At 48.1% G+C, this 15,368-nt stretch overlaps 1 protein-coding gene across 1 annotated transcript; it reads left to right on the top strand.

Moving 5' to 3' along the window:
* Positions 1 to 2,711: 2,711 nt before the first annotated feature.
* LOC104555095 (E3 ubiquitin-protein ligase RNF128-like) lies at positions 2,712 to 7,258 on the top strand. The gene is made up of 6 exons (XM_062006734.1): positions 2,712 to 3,752; positions 4,088 to 4,335; positions 5,001 to 5,072; positions 5,383 to 5,465; positions 6,116 to 6,212; positions 7,017 to 7,258. The coding sequence occupies exons 1-6, from the start codon at positions 3,350 to 3,352 to the stop codon at positions 7,188 to 7,190; spliced, it is 1,077 nt and encodes a 358-aa protein (XP_061862718.1). The 5' UTR covers positions 2,712 to 3,349; the 3' UTR covers positions 7,191 to 7,258.
* Positions 7,259 to 15,368: the final 8,110 nt, after the last annotated feature.

Raw genomic sequence — 15,368 nt, 5'->3', positions numbered from 1 at the left:
TGCTTCAGAGACATTGAATTACATTTCAGGTGCAAGATCGATAGCTTATCAGTACTCTTGTACTTTACAAAGGTTCTACTACTCTGCCACCTCGTGCTCTGCAGGTGAACTGCCAGTGACTTCTGTTTTGTCTGAAGAGGGAATTTTTGCCAGTTTGCATGGGACATTTTGAAAGAGATGTATCGTACAATCATACATCTATATTTACATGGAAATAACTAAAAAAGAATCTTACAAGAGGAGGTTTTTGTGTACCTCTGATTTTTTTGTTGCCAGAAGACTTCTATCAGATGTTGAGCTTCCTTATCTGTTACGCTGTCAATGCAGTTTTCGAACACCTCAGGAGAACTGTGATGGCAGCATTTGCGTGCACACTTGCACCTTGCACTGGTTAGATATCTTACTGCTTTATCACTGTTTGTTCCCTTCTCGTGAATCCTTCGTACTTGTGGCCCTTTGATAGTTATGTAATTTTGTTGATATGGTGCCAGAGCTGCAAATGGTTCAATCCAGAGGTAACAAATATGGTACTATTGATTTTTGTTATGTAAGTTTACCAGAATAGCAAACAATTAAACAAATTAAGTAGATGATGATAATTTTATTTAAAATGAAAGTTTAACTTGCATATAGTTATTTGCTGGAGGATGGAGGAGGATTTTGCAGATGTTTGCTTAACCTAGCAGTCCTTTGGCACTTGCTGCTGGTTTCTGTCAGATGAGATACTGGCTTAGGTTTACCTTTTGTCTCCTCTGGCATAGACATTGTTATGACACTATAAAGAACAGAAGATCATGTAGTAGATGGCACTGTGTGCCAGACTTACTATGCAGAGGTTGGATTTTGCTGTGATTTGCCTCAGCCTTCATTTCACACATCAATTTGGATGCCAGGGCTCTCACTTCCAGTTTATATGAATCTAACCACGAGCAGAATTTGGTTGTGTTCTCTGAAACCTGAGGAGACTCTTCCAGTGTACTTAATGCTTGCTGTCTTGTGCTTTTCATAGTTGAATGAAAAAATGAAAACAGTCCTGGAACATCCTCTTTGTTGAACAGGGAGTGGTGTCAGTATGTTTCGAACTAATGTGGTGGCTTAGACCCATCCAGGGACAAAAGACCATGATTAGACTTAAGTACCACAGACTTTTAAGAATTTCCAAAGGATAAGGAGGGCTTAATTGCTACTTAAGATCCCAGGCAAAACAGGGCTACTCAGCCTGGGGAAGAAAACAATTTAATCCACCAAGAACTGAAACAACCATAAAACCCCAAAACTTAACAAACAAAACAACACAGAGTGGTATGATGATGAAGAGCACAACTAGCCCTTTAAGACCATCTTCTCCCCACCTCTGCTCTCTTCCCCGGCTCTGAGCCCTGACCCCGGTGTCTTTATCTCCTCCCCCCATAAACAGCTCTTTTTCTTAGGTATTGCACAGCAAGCCTAAGGGATTCGTTTTTGTGGACTCGATTGTAGGAGATATACAGGACCACCTGGCCAGGCTGTGAGGAAGGAGGAGTCTGTGGATGATCTCTGGCTTTGGTTGCTCAGTGTCTGGGGAAGTACCCAACAGTACCATCACATTTAGAAAAGAGCTGTTAAGGAGCAGCAGCAGAGCAGGGAGAGAGTCAGAGCTGGTGCAGGAAGGCTCCCTAAGCCAACAGCTGTAGCAAGGGTCCCTAAGCTGTGTGCTCAGCTGATCTGTGGACTGAATGATCTCTAGAGGTTCCTTCCAACCCTGACCATTCTGTGACTCTGTAATCTTTACAGGACAACTTCCATCTAAATGCATAGTTGTGATGGGTTTGAGTGGAGCCACTTTTTGCCTGGTAGTAGGAGGGAGGCTGCAGCACTGCCACTGTAAAGGAAAATCTGCAGCGGAAGAGGAGGTAGAGGAGTGGTGCAAGAGGAGCTGCTGCCCCCAGGATGAACACACCTGGGAGCAACTCGTGCAGGGCTGCCCAGACTGTGAGGGACCTGTGCTGGAGCAGGGAGATATGGTGAGGGGAGGAACAGGACTGATTGTGCCACCCCTTCCCATTTCTCTGTGCCACTCAGAGCAGAGGGGTAAAGGGACCAGGACCGGGGCTCTGAGCCTAAGAAGAGGGGATGGGTTGGGGGAAGGTGGTCTGAAAGGGCTGCTCGTGCTCTTTATCATTGTGCCACTCTGTGTTGTTTCTTGTTCATTATGTTTTGGTTGGTGGTGCATTCAGTTAATGTTTGTTTTGTTCCTCAAGTTGAGTAGCCATGTCTATTTTGCTCAGGACCATCGGTAGTGAGTGAGTTATTTTAGGGACTTTCCAAAGCCTCTCAGATACTTTTCTCCTCCCAGTCCAGCCAGGAGGGACACCAGTGAGTGAGCGGGCTTTTTGCTTCTAGATGGGCCTAAACCATGACAATGGCACCATGTGCAGCTTCTCTTGGGTTGGGGTTCAACCCTGTATGCAGCATCACTTTTGCTGAAAACCAGGAAAAGGCCTTGAGAGAACTTTACAACTTGTCCTTCCATTGTTTTCATTATGGACATGAGTTTTCATTTTTCTGTTTTAACATCAGAAAAGAAGAGTGGCTACTGGTAATAGTTATGGAATAAAACACTGACTGAATGCAGCAAAAGAATTGACAGAGCCCACATCCAGAGACGGAGAATTGTGTGAGAATCACTCAAAGATCTCTTGAAAGTCTTGAAAGAGAGAGTGTGAAAATGGGCTGAGAGGGAGTTTGCTCCTGTGATCAGTCGACGTGATTCTACATCTCTTGTACTGCAGAACAAGCTGGACACAAGAGTGTGGATGACTGAAAGAATCTGCCAGGAGCAATGTGGGGAATGACTTGGTTATGTCAGTCTGCAACATGGGGAGTTTTGGAAGATTTCCTTCCTTACTCCCTTCACTCTTCCCCTTTTGAACAAGGTTGTTTGCAGCACAGAGAAGTGAGAACCCCGAGCTTCCACAGCCAAATGAAAGATGGCCTGGGCCTCTGGAGTGACCTTCAGGTTGGAACAGGGCTTGAGGAGGCTGGAGCCATCTCTGGGGGAACATCATCCAAGCTGGAGTTTGAGCAGTACTGGGAGAGAGGAGGGGCAGAACGGTGCTTTGTGAAGAAGGAGTAGAAGGTTGTGAAGGGGCCAAAGGCTGCTGCGTCACAATGGGAGGGCGGGTCACTTGAATCCCAGGCCGGGTTCCAGAGCAACTGAGTGACACTTGGAGGTCTCAGTGGCACGGGGTCAAGTGCCTCTTGGAACTGCTGTTCCAAACTCCTCGTCAGGTTGTGGGCTAACAACCACCCACTGCCAGACAAAAAGACTTCCAGGCCGATACATTTGTGTTTATAGCAGTGAGCGGTGATGGAGGCTGCCAAGTTCTGTTTTTTTTGCCTTCTGCTAGTTGCCAGCACTTCATTTGAGTCCACGGAAGCATTTGTCTTCCGTGCCTCTCTAGATCTGGTCTATTTCAACAGCACCAGCAACACCAGTGCCACCCAGCAGTGCAACTGTGGTGTCTATGGCTCAGGATCTCCTCGCCGTAGCGCCTCGGGGCTCGTGGCCATTCCTGTCTCTGGCAGCCTTCAAGCCTGCGCCCCAAACACCCAGTTCAGCACCAGCCACCAGCCCTGGATCGCGCTGATCCAAAGCGGCAGCTGCAGCTTTGCTGACAAAATCCAGGTGGCAGCCAGACGGGGAGCAGCGGCCGTTGTGATCTACAACGCGCAGGGCAAAGGCAACGACATTTTCCCCATGAAGCCTCTCGGTGAGTATCACTGTGTGGGGTGCTCAGACCTCAGCCTTGCTCTGAGGTTGGGCCCAGGGCTGCCCTGCCAGGCTGTGAGGAAGGAGGAGCCTGTGGATGATCTCTGGCCTTGGTTGCTCAGTGTCTGGGGAAGTACTCAACAGTACCATCACATTTAGAAAGGAGCTGTTAAGGAGCAGCAGCGGAGGTGACACAGTCCATCAGCACATGTGTAATCTGCAAATGCATCTTAGAGACTTTCTAGTCTATTCTGTAGCACTTGAACTGGGGCATGTAAGACAAAGGCTTTTATATAAAACCTAGGAACTGAGCAGATATTCCTGTTTTTTTTGTAGGTGCTGAAAACATCGTTGCAATTATGATTGGCAACCTGACAGGGACGGAGATCTTACACCACATTGAGAGTGGCCTGAGAGTGACCATGGCTATAAATATGGGGAAAACACTTGGACTTTTGATGATACTATACACCATCTTCTACATCTCTGCATCGTTTTTCACGGCCGTAGCAGCAACCATGTGCTACTACATTTGGTATTCTGTCCAGAGACGGAATGTTGCAGGGGCCCTGTCTGATAGTCAGGTGAGTTTGTGTGTTGTTGCTTTTTTATACCATGACTCCATGCTGTGGATCTCGAGGGCAAAATACTGGTGGAGGCAGGAGCTTGAGCAGGAATTGCACACGTCAGGAATGTACAACTATGCCACGGGTTTCTTTAAAAAGCTGAGCGTCTCTTGAGAGCCAGTCAAGCTGTCTTGCAGTCCCAGCGAAGGTCTACGTTTGGTGGCACATCTGCTTAGCTCTGAGTTAAAAGAGAGAAGCCTTTTCCTCATGAGCCAGCTAGCTAAACTGTTGACAACCTGCTAGTTCTTCTCTGAATGTGTATTTTCTTCTTACTGCATAGTGGATAAACAAGGCAGGTGTGGAAGGTGGCTCACTGCCTTCCAGTCAGCACAGAACTGTCAAATTCACTTCATCAAAGTATTAACCTTCCTTAATAGTCCAAATGGCCAGTGATGATGTCTGTGGCCTTGTTGGTGTGTCATCCTGAGTCAAGAACTACATCAGTACATCCCAAAACTCAGTTTCACATTGTCTCTAAAGAGGGTGGCTGTGCTTACTGTGCTCCTTTGATAACATCTGGGTTCTAAACCTGGTCCCTGCTGGCAGCAGGCACTTGGGAAGGATTCCTAAGCACTCCTAGAGAGGTGAAGGACTGTGTTAACCTGGACTGCTTTCTGTTACAGCGGGAGCTGAGGGCAGTGACTAAGTTGGCCATAGAACATTTTGAGCTGCGCACCATGAAGCAAGGGGACAAGGTAGGCCTGAGCCCATCAGCACCCACGTGTTACACTGTTACAGCAGTTTCTGAACCTCTCCAGAAGTGTCTCAAATGACCCAGAGCTGGTTTGCAGCTGTTGTTGCCCACCATGGGATGAAACTTTCCATGGCTCTGCTGAAGTGTGGGCTTGGCTTGGAGTAACCCACACAGTGTGTTTCTGTGCCATTCGATATGGGAGCAGGCTGAGCTGGCTGTAGCCAGACCCCTTTGTGTGCAGTATGTGTGACTGTAGCTCAAAGGAAGCTCTCCAAGTCTGTTAATGCTGTGAATTCATTTAATCCCTTTAGGAGCTTGGACCTGAAGGAGAAATTTGTGTTGTATGTCTTGAGCCCTTCCAGCTGAAGGAAGTCGTGCGTGTCCTGACCTGCAAGTGAGTTTCTTCCAAACTGTCCCTCAATGCAAAGTGTGGAAGTGAGCATCTTCCTGCTTGTTCCTTCTGCTGTGGGAGTTTGAATCAAGCACAGTAAGAATTCTGCATCTCTATCACGGAGAGTTTTGCAGAAGAGGAATGGTGGAAACAGAGCCTTGGAGTGTGCCTTGATGGCCCGTGTTCATAACTTCCCCTGTGAGGGGGCTGACAAGTGGGGCTTGGCAGTGCCTCACCTGGGGATGCCAGGGCTTTTGAAAGATTTCTTCCTTTGCAGGTGTCTCAGGAGGTTACTTGTAAACTGCAGGTAACTGGCCAATCGATGCCCATTTCTTGCCAGCTTACAGGTTACTAAGAGGGTTGTGCAAAACCTGTTCAACCATACTGACTGGGGTAGTTTAGCAGAAAGCATTAGTGACCAAAACAGAACTGTAGTAGTTTGTTTCTGGAATTCTCTACATGTTGGTCATTGCTGTGCTGCTGTGGAAGCCCCATAGTGTAGCACTAAGGTTTAATTTGATTGCTCTTAGAAGGAGCAATCCAATCCAGTGTAGAAAGAATGAATTCTCACTGTTTCTAAATGAGCCTTCATAGCTGCTCCATCAACAGCTTTCCTGCTCTGAGCCCTAAGCTGTGGTTCCTTCTTCCCCCAGGCACCTCTTCCACAAGCACTGCATTGACCCCTGGCTCCTGGAGCACGCGACATGCCCGCTGTGCAAATGGGACATCTTCAGTGTGCTGCGTGTTGAGGTGAGGCAGCGGCCTTTCTTGGTGCAGATGCCATTGCAGAGTGAGGCTGGTGCAGCAGCCACGGCTGGAGCTATTTCCTGCTGCTGGGCTGCAGAGCACAGGAGCCAAGCACAGGCGTTGCCGTGTCAGCGGCGAGAGGCTGCAGGACTAGTTGTTGTATCCCCTTCAGCAAAGCCTGATGCTGCCCTGCTCTGAGTTGGGAGCATCCAAAGCCTTGGGCAGAAACTCAACCCCAACTGATTGTAAGGCCTGGCTGAAGAAGCGCTCGTCACTCTTGTGCCTGCAGCTGAGGGTTTTTCTCAAGGCTTCAGGCTGACTTTGATAGGGGGTCCCTGCCACCAGCCTCTCTTCAGTTCCTAAGGCCCCACAGCCCTTCAAAAGGGAAAGTGTTAGTGTGGGTGTCTGAGGAATTTCTGATGTGTTCTGCAACACTTGTTGTGGCCAGTGCTGGGGGAAGATGCTGTTGCCAGGGGCTACCAGTGCCTGGTCCTGCTCAATATGTGCCAGAGCTTGCCATGGCGAGAGAGAGATATGCCCTGAGTGGAAGGAAGAAGCTCTTGTCCTGGTACTGGGCAGTACAAGGGAAGAGCTGGCTTAGGAAAGCAGAAGCTGCAGCTGAACTTCCCACTCTATTAGGCAGAAACAGTTTCCCCCTGTGATGCTGGAGGTTAACAGTAGAGCTTTGTTCAGCCTCTGTTTATTTCTGTGTCAAAGCTCACTGCAGTCCTTGCAGACATTGCTCTCCTGGGAAGATGCAGCCTCCTGTAAAGTTGCAACTGAACTGTTTCCTCTTGTTTCACCAAGGTGGACGTAGAAGCGGCTGAGCAAGCCAGAGGATCCAGTGCCACAGCAAATGTCTCCATAGTTGATGAAGTGGGTGACAATGGTGGAACGATACCATCTGAGCAGGCTGCTGTACAAGCAGGAGATGAACACGTGGTGGAGGAAGAGGCACCACGTGGGACAACTGGATCCTGAGGAGGATCCAACAGCAGAGTGTAGGCCTTCGGCAAGGAGCAGCCTACTGCTGTACATGGGTACCAAACCCTGACAGATTAGTTGTAAACAGTTCCTAGTTTATATCCAGTTTGAACATGAAAATGTAAATTAAACTCTGTTTTGATGAGCCTGGCTGATGTGAAATGTTGAGTAACAGCATCTTAGAATGAGATACTGAATTTGCCCCATTCCACACACCCCAAGCCCCTTTGGTTTTGGGAGGCCAACAAGGGCAAGTGCAGAGTCCTGCACCTGGGGAGGAACAACCCCGTGCAACAGGACTGGCTGGGGGTGACCTGCTGGAGAGCAGCTCTGGGAGAGGAACCTGGGAGTTCTGGTGAAGAGCAAATTAAACATGAGCCAGCAGTGTGCCTTTGTTGCTAAAAAGGCCAGTCGCATTGTGGTGTGCATCTGGAGTGTGGCCCGTAGGTTGAGGGAGGTTGTCCTCCCATTCCACTCTCCCTGTTAAGGCCACATTTGCAGTATTGTGTCCAGTTCTGGGCTCCTTGGTTCAAGAGAGAGAACTGGAAACAATCCAATGGAGGATTACCAAGTTGATGAGGGGACTGGAACATCTCTCTGATGAGGAAAGGCTGCGTGACCTGCAGCTGTTCAGTCTGGTGAAGAGGAGACTGAGAGGGATCTTATCAATGCTGATAAATACCTAAAGGGCAGGTGTCGAGAGGATGGGGCCAGTGTTTTTTCTATAGTGCCCAGTGACAGGACAAGGTGATGGGAACAAGCTGGAACACAGGAGGTTCCACTTGAACATGAGGAGAAACTTCTTTGCTGTTGAGGTGAGGGAGCCCTGGCACAGGCTGCCCAGGGAGGGTGTGGAGTCTCCTCTAGAGGTTTCCAAATCCACCTGGATGTGTTCCTATGCCCCTGATGGAGGTGACCCTGCTTTAGCAGGGAGGTTGGACTGGATGAACTCTAGAGGTTTCTTTCACCCCTGAGCAGTCTGTGATTAAATAGTTCTGTGATCTTCAGTCACCTGTCTGTATTGCTGTGTTGCAGTGCAGGGCTATAGGAATCCCATTGCCTTGGTTAGATATTAGACTTTGGGGCCTTGGCCACACTCTTACAGAATCCTAGAACACTAGGTTGGAAGGGACCTCAAGGATTATCTGGTCCAACACTTCTTGGCAAATACACAGTCTAGATAAGGCTACCCAGCACCCTTTACAGCCAAGTCTTTGAAGTGTCCAGTGTTGGGGAAAACCACCATTGTTTACCACCATTGTTTCCCACCATCCTCCTCCCTTCCTGCTGACTTTAACAAAATCAACAGAGTCTTCTAGCCAACTTTGTTTTCTGTTACAACAGTACAATGTTATGTATGTTTCACATCATAAAACACTCACTTGGTCTTACAGCAATGAAATAGTTTGTTCTGGGCAAAGTCCAGGTGTGCAGGAAATATTGCTAATTCAAAGTTGCTGGTAAGGAACAAAGATAAAAACCTTCCCTTTTGGTGACTCCTCCCTCATCCTCTATCACAGTTCCTTTTACTTGTCATTCAGTTTTATCTGTTACTGGTTATTGGTTTGTTGTTACACACACAGAGGTAAGATAAAGCTGATACATTAGTAGGTTTTTACAATGGAAAATTTTCGAGGTCAAGATATTAGTGACACATTTCCCCTTTCCTCCATGATTACACAAATCACTGGTGGGAAAATGCTCTAATCTGAAAAAATTCTGTGTTTGTGGCCTATTTGCATGAAGTTTGACTGATCCAGAGGTACAGGGACTAAGCTTTTGCTTGAAGAAAACTCTTGTTTTTTGTAGTTTCAGCACTTCCTTGATTTTCTCTGGAAGGCAAATGGAATATGTACCTGTAACAATATTTCTCCAACGCCACTCCTTGAAAGGTAAATGGAAATCCCAGGAATTATCGAGTGTTTGAAACATAGCCAAGTTTAAACAACATGTAAATATTTCAAGGCTCTTGTTTTTGTAATTAATACCAGATCATAGTCAGCAGCAGAACAACAGTGCTCTGCAAAGTCAGGAAGCAGCTGGAGTTGGTCCATGCTTTGTAAGCAGTGCTGCCACAGGCCAGGAGAGGGCTGCATCCTCTTGTCACTGGTTTTTCTAGTTGGTCTACAAGAGAAATAAGGAGGCTGGAGATAAGAGTATTAAACAAAAATAATAACAAAATTAAAACACCATTATTGCTGCCGTTGGGATACTGGTATAATGTAGCAGCCAAGCTGTGTGTTCAGTGTGTTCTGAAAGGTTTTCTCCAAGGGATTTGCACAGATGCAATGAAAAGTAGCTCTCTTCCTGGTTAAAGCTTCCAAGACTGATGAGGAACAGTACCCTGGCAGATCTATTGCACAACAGGAGCAAGCAGACATCTCAGCTTGTCTGCACAGTAGAAATAACTGGCAATCCTGTCATAGAATCATGGAATTATAGAATGGTAGGGGTTGGAAGGGACCTTTAGAGATCATCTGGTCCAACCCCCGTGCAGACGCAGGTTCACCTAGATCAGGTCACATAGGAACATGTCCAGGTGGGTCTTGAAGACCTCCAAGGAAGGAGCCTCCACAACCCCTCTGGGCAGCCTGTGCCAGGGCTCCCTCACCTCAACAGTGACATAGTTTTTTCTTATATTTACGTGGAACTTTTTGTGTTCCAACTTCATCCCATCACCCCTTGTCCTGTTACTATCTACTATAGAAAAGAGGGATGTCCCAATCTCCTGACACCCACCCTTTAGATATTTGTAAATGTTAATAAGATCCCCCCTCAATCTCCTCCAGATTAAACAGCCCCAGTTCCCGCAGCCTTTCCTTGTATGGAAGCTGTTCTATACCCTTGATCATCTTGGTGGCCCTGCGCTGGACTCTCTCCCTGTCCCTCTTGAGCTGAGGAGCCCAGAACTGGACACAGGACTCCAGATGAGGCCTCACCAGGGCAGAGTAGAGAGGGAGAAGAACCTCCCTTGACCTGCTGGCCACACTCTTCTTGATGCATCCCAGGATGCCACTGGCCTTCTTGGCCACGAGGGCACATTGCTGGCTCATGTTTAGTTTATTATCAATCAGCACTCCCAGGTCTCTCTCAGGTCAATAACTGAAAAAAAAGAAAAAAGTTGTGGATCTGTGTTTTCTTCCAACTTGTTCCCAGGATATTCTGTAGCCTAAAGTCTAACTTTTGCTATCTCAGATGTATTTTGAGCGAGGATCTTGTCAGCTGTTGGTGCAATACCTGTTATGAGATTGTGAGCTAAATGCCTGACAATGGATTTTCAGTTCACCTTCTGTTTCAAAAACTGACATAACATCTTGCTCAGGTTCCCCACCTTAACTCAGTACAATATCATTGCTTACTTGATCTTCAGAGTAATTTGTGGTTTACGGCTCATTTTGGGTCATCTCCTCTGTTTACTATAGAAAAAGCTGAGCTCTATCTGAGCTTTGAACAGCCTGTGAGACCTGAACACGAAAACAATTGAACTGCCATGAAGTGCAAGCAAAGCAGATACCATGAACTTCCCTTTTCATTTCTTCCTTGGGAAGGAAGTGACTCTGCTCCCAGCAGTCCTGATGCCTCCATGAAGTGGGTGGTGCAGGGAGGGCAGCGGCAGGACAGGTGCAGCACATGGCCCTCCCGCAACGGGAGCCTGCAAGGAGAGGCTGGGAGAGCTGGGGTGGCTCTGTCTGGAGAAGGCTTGAGGGGTTCTCATCCCTGTGTACAAATTCCTGATGGGGCCAGGGAGGCTCAATGTGATGGAGTCAGGCTGCTCTTAGTGGTGCCCTGTGAAAGGAATAGAGGCAAGGGACACAAACACAGTTACGTAAGAAATACTTCTTTCGCTGTGAGGGGGGTTGAACAGTGTAGCAGGTTGCCCAGAGAGGTTATGCAGTCTCTGTCCTTGGAGATCCTCCAAACCAAACCGGACACAGCCATGGGCAGCAGTCTCCAGGTGCCCTGCTCAGAGCTGGGTTGGACAGGGACCTCTTGCAGCTTGTCAGCAGCTCTTGGGGGTGTAGAAAAGGAATGAGAGAGCCTGGCAACTCTTTGGCCTGTTGAAGCCATTGGCAAAGTACCCACTGACATTACTGGAGTCACTGAAGTTTGTCACAACTTATATCCTAATTATGTTGACATCCTAATTGTGCTGAGCTTTTACAGTGGTGTGATCTTACGAGCAGTGAGGGCTTTTCACAGAGGTCTGTGTAGGGATAAAATCAGAACTGAAAGCAGGTACACTTGTACCTTGGATGGCAAAGGGAGGTGCTACTGATTTCTGTGGGTAGCTGTGACCTGTGGCCCCATAGTTTGTGCATACACACAAGCAAACCCAGAAAGGGCAAACATTTTGGCTTGGACTCATTTCTTCCCCAAAGGGCCAAGCATCAAAATGTTCTGCTCTTGAGGACGTGTTCAGACTTATCATCTGATGCTCCTCAGTTGGTCAACTGCATTACATGCATTATATGGAAAATCTTGGTCCCCAGGCTGGATGGAGATTGCCCAACACACTGCAGGGGAAGGAAACCACTGATTCAGTCCTCTGCTTGGAAACTCCACTGTCACTGAATTAAGACCACCACTGAATCAACAGGCTTGAGTAGCATCATGCTGTAGCTCCATGTGAAACCAAACCAGACCAAAAGTACGTGTTGTCTGGCAAGTTCTGGCCTTCCTTGGGTTTTGTTTTTGCTGTTATTGTTTCAGAGGAAAACTCTCCTTGTGGTCACCTGTGGGAAATGCTTTTATCATCACTTTAATTTGCCTGCATCTCCTAGATATTATTTCTTTCTACTTATCAGCCAGCTTCCTTTGAAATGGAAAACATAATTCCATGAAACTGGAAGCATCGTTGATGGGTGGAAGAGTGCATGTGAACTTTGGTCAGTGTATGAGCATCCATCCCTTCTGTACATTCTACCTCTGTTGACAGCGTTGTACCTGTGTTCTCTGGGACAGCAGAGGGTGTTGTCTGTCACAACAATTGGTCCCACTGTGCTAGGAATATAGAGAAACATTGCTTGCTTCCCTGGCACTGGGGCCTCTTGCACACGTCAGGATAGCCAAGGGGAAGTTTTCAGTACCAGCACACAGAGCATTCTGATGCACTTTTTTGCCATGTCCTGTGAGCAGAGAGTTGTGGGCTGGAGTTTCTGAGTTGTGTGAGAGCCAAACAAGCTCCCAGATTCCCAGTGACACTTGTCTGGAACTGGCAGCCTCCCCGTGTCTTTTGCATCTTGTCACAAGGATCATCTCAGATTCTCCTGGGAGCTTCCAAGCCCCACAGTCAGAAGATGAGGGTTTGCCTCTTCCTGCCTGAGCCTGTCCACTTGGTAAAGTGGCAAAGGACCACAAGCTCCATTCTCATACCTTATTTTTTTTCAGCTAGCTTAAAAACTTGGGATGCTTTAGCCCACCATTGCCTACTGGGGAGCAAGTCACCTGCCCAAACCCCTTCCATTGCTGATAGTGAATATGAACTGGATTTAGATAAGGAAATGCAATATCTGTTGGCTTTAACTTGTGATTCAGGGTAATGTTTATTCATGGATTTTTTCTGTCCCATGACAATCAGTCCTGGGGTTCATGTTAGGGCCCTCATTTTGATTGCTTTTTCCATTTTTAGAAGTACTTCTCCTTTCCACTTCATTGTTTAGTGGAGAAGGCCCAGAGACATGGTTCAGTTCCGTACACAGCTCTGGGAGAGTTCAGTTCTGGCCCCTGTAATGCTTTCCTCTAACAGAGATTCCTTGTGTCCTTGTGAGTTTTCCTTCAAAGACAGAGATCCAGGGAATGAGGACTCAGGGAATCCAGGGAATGAAACAAACGCCTTCCGTTTAGAAGGATGTCAATGTCCAGGTCTCTCATCAGCAAGATGAATGAGAGCCCAGAAAGTTCTTGAGGTGAGATACACAGCTTAAAATAGGTATAATGGGCATGCTGGTGGTGTTTCAACTCTGCTGGAGTGTCTCTCCAAACTGACACAGTTCCGGCCTCCTCACCCACCTCCTCTCAGTTGTACTGGCCTGGAGGAGCTGCTAACCATGCTGGGATGCACAGGGACTGGTGGCCTCTAGCAAGTGGCTTCCCTGCCAAGACAAGCAAGGCTGGTGGCTTCCAGTGTTGACTCGAAAAGACTGACCACCATCAGCAAGGGCATCTGGTCTTTTGCCCCGATACAAACACTCAACCTCCTTTGCTTTGCTGACCTGAGAAATCCCTCAGCCATGGTGAACAAGGTTTCTGTTTATGCCCTCACTTGCTTATTTTCAAGTGAGTGGAAACTGCTTGAGCAAGGAGAAACTTGGTCTCAAAATAATGCTATGGCAGCAAAATGCCTCGAATCCCATTTAGAACAATGCAGGCTTTTGTTCCTACTCTCTGCGCTGAACAGTGAGTAGTTCCAGTTCAGGCTCCATGTTCCTTTTGCTGAGATTAACAAATGCACTGTGGACATTTTTGCCACCAGGCAGTAGCCTGGACAGCATGTGCATTTTCCAACAGTTCCCAAAGCGCAGGGAAGTTAGTTCCTCCCACCTGAAGGCAAGATTGGAGCTGAGGAGCAGCTGTGCCGCAGCAGTGAACGGCACCGTGCCCTGCAGGGCTGTGCCCACCTGCAGCTGCCACGTCTGCACCCATGCTATGGCTTCATTGTCACTGTGCTACAAGCTCTAATGTGTGGCAGTGTAAGAGAATGTGTCCAAGCCTTGTACCCAAATCCTCAGAACTATGGGGAATTTGGTACCCTGAGGAGGTTCTGATCTTTGTCTTTTGTTCAATTTTGTCTCGGAGAAAACACCAGAGCTAAGCATCTCTAAAGCTTTAGAGGCATTTGAAGCTGAGCAGTTTGGCTGCTGTTTGATTGCATGAAGCTTGCCTACCTTCTCAGGGTGTTTAATTGTTCCCTGCACCTACATGAAACAGGTTTCCAAACAAAACCACGTCTCTCTTCTTACAAATCTACTTCTCACTGTAGCTAGAATATAACTATTGAAATAAGTTGTCCACTTAGAAATGGAATGAGAAAATCAGAGGTTTGTTTAGGTTAGGACAGAAGGGTTGGCTTAGTAAGCTCTGCGTGTTTATCAATATTGATCTTTAGCAAATTGCTTCATCTGCTCTTCATTACCTGCTCTGCATATGGCTATCTCAGCAGCAAAGCCACACACTCATCTCCCTGTGCTACTGAGCTACAAAAACCTGCAGATGCTGTGCTTGCAGGGGGGGAGGCTGGCATTGCCCTGAGCCAGGTGGCCATTCAGCCCCTGGTTGGGTTTGTCTGCGTAGTGCTTGTTGCCCTGCGTTTAGCACAAGTGCAAGCGAAGGAGAGCATGTGCCACAGATTGACGCCGAGCTATCTATTGGTTATCAGCCAAAAGCCTGTGCTGAAAACTATGTGGTGCCAACTCATATCACAAAAGGTTCAGCTCTGTGTTTACACAGCTCATGTTGATGGTTGCATTGGCAGAGGCTGATGTTGTGCCATGGAGTCACTGCACAGGAATAGTCCTTCCGAAGGGACGGGCTCCCACCCACAGACACGTGGCCATTTGGGGAGGTGTTTGAGTGGCTCCCAGTGCTGCGGGCAATTCCTGCAGAGCAGCTGATAGGAGCAATTAGAACAGCTCTGTAGAGATGAGGAGCCAAAAATCTTCTTGTTGGAAATCTGCACCTGGGGAGGAACAACCCCATGCACAAGGACAGGCTGGGGGTGACCTGCTGGAGAGCAGCTCTGGGAGAGGAACCTGGGAGTGCTGGTGGACAGCAAACTAAATATGAGGCAGCAGTGGCCAAAAAGGCCAATGGCATCCTGGGGTGCATCAAGAAGAGTGTGGGCAGCAAGTTGAGGGATGTTCTCCTCCTCTACTCTGCCCTGGTGAGGTCTCATCTGGAGTCCTGCATCCAGTTCTGGGCTCCCCAGTTCAAAAGTGGTAGAGAACTCATGGAGAGAGTCCAGTGGAGGGCTACCAAGATGATCCAGGGACTGGAGCGTCTCTCTCATGAGGAAAGGCTGCGAGACCTGGGGCTGTTTATCCCGGAGGGGACTGAGAGGGAAGCGCCGCACCCCCCTGGGAAGCGACCGGGCGTGGCGACCCGCTGCCCCGGGAGGCGGCTCGGAACACCTCCCCCGCTCCCCGCCACCTGCGGGCCGTCGGGGCTTCCCGGGGCCGG

The sequence above is a fragment of the Colius striatus genome, chromosome 13 (genome assembly GCF_028858725.1).
Source record: "Colius striatus isolate bColStr4 chromosome 13, bColStr4.1.hap1, whole genome shotgun sequence".
Taxonomy (NCBI): Eukaryota; Metazoa; Chordata; class Aves; order Coliiformes; family Coliidae; genus Colius; species Colius striatus.
The sequence above is the reverse complement of the archived record's forward strand: the minus strand, read 5'-3'. Positions and strand labels throughout refer to the sequence as shown.

Excerpts from the sequence above, each read along its gene's own strand:
- LOC104555095 (XM_062006734.1), top strand. The coding sequence starts at position 3,350 with ATGGAGGCTGCCAAGTTCTGTTTTTTTTGCCTTCTGCTAGTTGCCAGC. Across the intron at positions 4,336-5,000 it reads GGGCCCTGTCTGATAGTCAG|CGGGAGCTGAGGGCAGTGAC; the intron begins GTGAGTTTGTGT and ends TTTCTGTTACAG. Across the intron at positions 5,073-5,382 it reads CCATGAAGCAAGGGGACAAG|GAGCTTGGACCTGAAGGAGA; the intron begins GTAGGCCTGAGC and ends TAATCCCTTTAG.